At 45.0% G+C, this 7,119-nt stretch overlaps 1 protein-coding gene across 1 annotated transcript in view; it reads left to right on the forward strand.

The window, feature by feature from the left end:
* The window catches only part of LOC124733414, a 90,775-nt gene extending 85,396 nt beyond the window's left edge, over positions 1 to 5,379 (forward strand). Inside the window, exon 7 of the mRNA XM_047248525.1 lies at positions 5,055 to 5,379. Coding sequence (XP_047104481.1) covers positions 5,055 to 5,379 — 325 coding nt within the window. The remainder of the gene's footprint in view (positions 1 to 5,054) is intronic.
* The last annotated feature ends 1,740 nt before the right edge of the window (positions 5,380 to 7,119 follow it).

Here is a 7,119-nt window from a genome sequence, read left to right on the forward strand (position 1 = left end):
GTCATGAGTCGTGCTTGGATAGCTCAGTCTGTAGAGAAATTACCTGTGAATCGGAAAGGACTCAGGTTGGAGTGCAGGTGTACCAAGATTCACAAAATACAAAATGAAAGATTTATATTGGTGAGTCCACCTTTTGTGGCATCTAGTGGTTAATTCCGCAGTAAAGATAGTAGCTGAGGTAATGAATTAAAATTTGTGCCAAGCGCCGGACTTGAACTGAGGTCTCGTGTTTCTTATGGGTATGTGCTACTCTGCAGCTGCACGGAATATCCTACTCCACCGCCGTCCCTAACACAAACTTCAATTCGAACCTCAGCCATCATGATATTCCTTTTCTTAAATGGTCAGCATTGCCGAGGCTCTCCGATATTGGAATAGTACCACAACTTTGTGCGTAATGGGGAAATCCTGTCTGCAACCGAGCTGTAAGTGATCTGTTGAGATGATGTTGTTGTTGTAATTTTCCTAGATACAAATTGAGTCACAGCTTTTTATCTGAAAAGGATAGAAGCTGAAGTTATGAATTAAAATTTGCGTTTCCAGGAAATTGTAGTTACTTCAGGTCAGTAGATCACCTGCGCCTGAGGTATAGGCACGATTTACCCATTACACAGAAAGCTGGCGTGTTATTTCTATATCAGATAGCCTCAGCAGTATTAGCGATTTAAGAAAGGGAAATTCAAGATGGGATGCAGTGTGAGCAGAAGTTTGTGTTTGGGAGGGCACTGGACTAGGGAAATCCATGCAGTTATGTTAGCAATAATGCTGTGGTCATTTAGTGGATAATGTAGCTAAGTAGTTGGTGTTAAAATCCAGCCATTACTACAAAATTTAATTCACTGCTTTAGCTTTTATCCATATTGAAGATGAAGCTGAGACTTAACGTATCTCCAGTAAGAAGTAATTACATCAGACCAAATCCGCAACACATTTAACTGTCTACATCTACATCTACGTCTACATGGATACTCTGGAAACCGCTTTTAAGTGCCTGGCAGAGGGTCCATCGAACCACATTCACAATTCTGTATTATTCCAATTCGTTTAGCACGCGGTAAGAACGAACACCTATACCTTTCCGTCCGGTCTCTGATTTCCCTTATTTTATCGAGGTGATCGTTCCTCCCTAAGTAGGTCGGTGTCAACAAAATATTTTCGCTTTCGGAGGAGAAAATTGGTGATTGGAATTTGGTGAGAAACGAAAAACTCCTTTATTTTAATGATTTCCAGTCCATATCCTGTATCATTTCTGTGACACTCTCTCCCATATTTCGGGATAGTACAAAACGTGCTGCCTTTTTTTTTGAACTTTTTCGATGTTCTCCGTCAGTCCTATCTGGTGAGGATCCCACACCGCGCAGTAGTATTCCAAAAGAGGTCGGACAAGCGTAGTGTAGGCAGTCTCCTTAGTAGATCTGTTACATTTTATAAGTGTTGGTTGGTTGGTTTTTGCGGAAGGAGACCAGACAGCGTGGTCATCGGTCTCATCGGATTAGGGAAGGATGGGGAAGGAAGTCGGCCGTGCCCTTTCAGAGGAACCATCCCGGCATTTGCCTGGAGTGATTTAGGGAAATCACGGAAAACCTAAATCAGGATGACCGGACGCGGGATTGAACCGTCGTCCTCCCGAATGCGAGTCCAGTGTCTAACCACTGCGCCACCTCGCTCGGTTTTATAAGTGTCCTGCCAATAAAACGCAACCTTTGGTTAGCCTTCCGCCACAACGTTTTCTACGTTTTTTTTTTCCAATTTAAGTTGTTCATAATTGGAATACCTAGGAATTTAGTTGAATTTACGGCTTTTAGATTAGATTGATTTATCGTGTAACCGAAGTTTAAGGAGTTCCATTTAGCACTCATGTGTATGACCTCACACTTTTCGTTATTTAGAGTCAGCTTCCATTTTTCGCACCACTCAGATATTTTTTTTATGGTTTTGCAGTTTGTTTTGATCTTCTGATGAGTTTATTAGTCGATAAACGATAGCGTCATCTGCAAACAACCGAAGACGGCTGCTCAGATTGTCTCCCAAATCATTTATATAGATAAGGAACAGCAAAGGGCCTATAAAACTACCTTGGGGAACGCCAGAAATCACTTCTATTTTACTCGATCACTTCCCGTCAATTACTACGAACTGTGACCTCTCTGACAGGAAATCGCAAATCCAATCACATAAGTGAGACGATATTCCATAAGCACGCGATTTCACTACGAGCCGCTTGTGTGGTACAGTGTCAAAAGCCTTCCAGAAATCCAGGAATACGGAATCGATCTGAAATCCCTTGTCAATAGCACTCAGCACTTCATGTGAATAAATAGCTAGTTGTGTTTCACAGGAACGATGTTTTCTAAACCTATGTTGACTGTGTGTCAACAGACCTTTTCCTTCGAGGTAATTCATAATGTTTGAGAACAATATATGTTTTAAAATCCTGCTGCATATCGACGTTTACGATATGGGCCTGTAATTTAGTGGATTACTCCTATTACCCTTCTTGAATATTGGTGTGGCCTGTGCAACTTTCCAGTCTTTGGGTACGGATCTTTCGTCGAGCGAACGGTTGTATATGATTGTTATGTATGGAGCTAATGCTTCAGCATACTCGAAAAGGAACCTAATTGGTATACAGTCTGTGGTGGTTAATACACCCTAACCAGCCAACTGCAGTTGTGCTGGAGGGCCGGGCCACATAAGCAACATTCACAGTTTATAACCACAAGACTTTTATTAAACTTTTCTTTGGCCAAATAAAATTTTATCTTTAAAATTCAAAATCCTTACAAGCACGGGCAACCGCCCTATACAAACAACAACATTAATCTTTAACCAAGCATTAAGTGACTTGCAAGTTAATTAAATACTATACAAAGTGAAGCTACCAAAAAGAGACTACAATAATGAGATAAAGTTTAACCAGTAATGGATATCACAATTTCTTTTTACCACAAAAGAAAATACCAAGAGATACGCCCCTTCGTGACACATTTTCAAAACAGGTGTCGTAACACAGGCACGGGCAAATTCAAGTTGCAGAAAGGGGGTCCACTGGACCCAGACCCGAGGCGGCTAGACCCAGAAACCACAGCAGGTGGGCGAGCTGGACAGGGTGCCGCACACAGTGCACTATAACAAACTGGAAAAAAAGGTCTTAGAGCCCGTGCTATTATACAATATCGGAGAAAGGGGAGGTGGGGTGGGGGGGAGGGGGGGGGGGAGAAAACGGCAAACTTTAATTCCTCAAACGTAAAATAACTTTGATGTAGAAAATAACAGCCTATTTCACGAACATTGAAATAAAATAATAAGGGTGAATGAATAACTGTTGCCCTTGACGTAATATTAAAGGACGAGGGCGAATAGCACAACACCAAGTCAGCTTAGAAATTTAAACTACACTGGTAGGTTAACATATGCTCACTGAAACTGGGGAGCTCACTTAAATTACCCCTTAACAGGATACTGATAAACTTAAACAATCAAGTAAGGCTATCATTTCACAGTTTACGTGTGATCAAGTAATGCAATTAGATAACACAGAACGTACAGATTCAATGTTAAGACTGTGCTTTGAACCAACTATAACAACGACCACACAGTTCACTGTACCAGGAAAAATATTACAAATGGTTCAAATGTCTCTGAGCACTATGGGACTTAACATCTGAGGTCACCAGGCCCCTAAAACTTAGAACTACTTAAACCTAACTAACCTAAAGACATCATACACATCCATGCCCGAGGCAGAATTCTAACCTGTGACCGTAGCAGTCGCGCGGTTCCAGACTAACGCGCCTAGAACCGCTCGGCCACCTCGGCCGGCAAAAATATTACAGTTTCACCACACTGGCTTATGCCGTCCATCACTCCGAAAAGCAATAGTACCAATTAATACACCTCGCTTACTCGGACCGCCGGCCAGAGTGGCCGAGCGGTTAAAGGCGCTACAGTCTGGAACCGCACGACCGCTACGGTCGCAGGTTCGAATCCTGCCTCGGGCATGGATGTGTGTTATGTCCTTAGGTTAGTTAGGTTTAAGTAGTTCTAAGTTCTAGGGGACTTATGACCACAGCAGTTGGGTCCCATAGTGCTCAGAGCCATTTGAACCATTTTTTACTCGGACTGTATCAAATCACAAAATCCAGATAAACCTTTAACCAAACACAATAACACGTGTTTACTTAAACAGCACTAAATAGAGGGGACCTTTTGGTTGGCAAGACAGCAGTTCTAGTCGTGGTGCCGATACTTGGGAAGCAAGGTTCAGTATAATATGCGCACCGATAACATGACAAGCAATTCTCACCAAATCTTTCATAAAAGCCTTTACAGATCCCAATCAGGTCCGCACGACTCGATTCGGCTAACGTGGCCGAGTCCAGTTCCCACACTACAAACTAGGTTCGGTCTTGCAAACGTGTCAACCACGCTTGCCTCCGATTTTAGCGCGTTGCGCGGCTCTCCGGTTGTCCCCTTTCTAGCCCCCACACCCGTCGCGGCCAAAAGCCACGTCAAACGACCGAGCCCAAAGATCACACCATGTCGACCCGATCGAGCAATGGATACGAGCCGCTGGCCGGAGTGGCCGTGCGGTTCTAGGCGCCACAGTCTGGAGCCGAGTGACCGCTACGGTCGCAGGTTCCAATCCTGCCTCGGGCATGGATGTGTGTGATGTCCTTAGGTTAGTTGGGTTTAATTAGTTCTAAGTTCTAGGCGACTGATGACCTCAGAAGTTAAGTCGCATTGTGCTCAGAGCCATTTGAACCATTTCATACGAGCCAAAAGGGCTCACAATCTGGACCAGAAGACTGTCAGGGTACTTCTCATCAGACAGTGATTGGCCGCAATCAAACATAGATTTATTAGGAGGGCGGTGAGTTCAGCGTAATCTTATGACAATGTCACTCTCGGTATGAGAGACTGGTTTTGATGATGACCCTTCAGAGACGAAAGCTGGAAAACCGTTCGCTATTCAAACAATTCGATCACCACATTTGTCTCGCATTAAAAAGCGTTTTAAGTCGCTACAGTGCAACGTGCTCCTCTTGCGACAGGTGTCCGGAGCTGAACGCGTGCATCAGTGCGGCGCTGTGGTGCGACGGCGCGCGCCACTGCCCGTCCGGCTTCGACGAGGACGACGCCAACTGCGCGTACCAGGCGGCGGTACCGGTGCTGTACGCGGCCATCGGCGGCGCGGCGCTGGCGGCGCTCGTGCTGCTCGTCGCGGCGACGCTGCTGGTGCGCGTCTGGAGGCGGCGTCGCGCGCGCTCCCACAAGCCGCCCCCGCAGCTCGTCTCCGCCGCCGGCCGCCGCCCCAACGGCAGGCACTTCCACACCGACCCGCTCTTCCTCGACGCCAAGGACGCCGGCCTCTGCTGAGTTTTCCCTGTCTCCCGACCCGTGACGTAACACCGAGTGCCAAACTTCGTGTAAAGGAGAAACCTGTTCAAATACGGTACATTATACAAAACGCTGATAACATACAATGCTCTTAAAGTGGAGACCGTCAAAGTTGGTGATCTAGTGTGCTGGTGTCAGGAATATTGCCACGCTCTTTGCAGGCCAAGTGTTCTGTGTGTGTGAGGTTGTAAACGAATTTAATTTCGTCAGCGCTGCAGAGCATCTTTACTCGGGTGACACTTTACTCGATGTGGCACTGGCTTACTCAGGAGACGATTGTTGAAGCTGGGAACAACCACGGAAACTTTATCTAACGTAGGGTGACTTTTCGACGTGTATGGAAAATCAAATGAAGTGCCAATAAGCTGAAGAGATAAGTACCTTTAATCCACGCAAACCAATATTTACACAGCTCATTCCATTATTCTGTTGCTCACAATCAACACGTTGCAAAGATATAAAAAGTAGTAATTCATGTATAAAGTCAATAAAGAAATACGATGGCTTTTCCGAAAGTAAGTTCCGGTCAGTTGCGAAATGAAAACCACACTGAAATCAAAATTTACTTAATTCGCAACATTTACCCACACCTTCCAGCTACCTTTCTAAATAGCCGCCGCTTCGACTGAGACATTTGTCGTGACCTTATACAAACTTTCCAGTAACCTCGTCAAAGAAAACCGAGAAAGGTGGCGCAGTGGTTAGACACTGGACTCGCATTCGGGAGGACGAGGGTTCAATCCCGCGTCCGGCCATCCTGATTTAGGTTTTCCGTGATTTCCCTAAATCGCTCCAGGCAAATGGTTCCTTTGAAAGGGCACAGCCGACTTCCTTCCCCGTCCTTCCCTAATCCAATGAGACCGATGACCTCTCTGTCTGGTCTCCTTTCCCAACTAACCCCCAACCCCTCGTCAAAGAAAGCAGCCGCTTATGATTTCCGTCAATTTTCTTCGCTGATATGCCATTTGTTGTTTGTGCCCAAATGTCTTCGTGCCCAGCGGATCATGTGAGCAGAGATAAACAACCGAGAGAGCCAATTACGGGCATTATTTCGGGTGCTCAAACACTTGCCATAGAAAACGCTGCAGGAGCGTCTTCATTGCCACTGCAGAATGCGGCTGAAAATTGGCTTGAAGAAAGAAGCGCATTACATCTATGTTATGTGGGCTACATAGCTTCAGGCAAAATCTCGTACCAGATCGACCAGATCCACATATTTGGCGGGAGGCACTGTTGTTTTACACATCTATACGAGGTTACTCTGCGCTCTGAACTGAAAACAGTGACGTGAAGCGATCGACAGGTACACTAAGGACACTTCCCAACACATCTGTGCAAAGCTCCATCGAACTTTCACAGGGGTTTTCATTTCGTGCCCAATCGGACCTTACTTGCCAAACACCCCCCGTATTTTTATTTTCTTCCACTATCCATCACAGTTGCGATAATGATTTCTTTGTGGCTACTAGTGTCCAACCACCACATCCATTTTTTAGAAACCATAGCATGCAAAATATTTTGTGGTGTTAAGAAAGGTAAAAATTACAATGTGCTTCCACTGCTGTACATACAAGTTGAAGGTCACATCAAGCATTATAATTTGCTTCTATCAAAGCAGTACATGCTTTTACATACTTTCATGTACATGTGAGTAACCAGATTTTCATTACACGTCGCTAGATATCATTACATCAATTCAAAATGACAGATGACAGATGC

This window comes from Schistocerca piceifrons, chromosome 1 (assembly GCF_021461385.2).
Source record: "Schistocerca piceifrons isolate TAMUIC-IGC-003096 chromosome 1, iqSchPice1.1, whole genome shotgun sequence".
NCBI lineage: Eukaryota > Metazoa > Arthropoda > Insecta > Orthoptera > Acrididae > Schistocerca > Schistocerca piceifrons.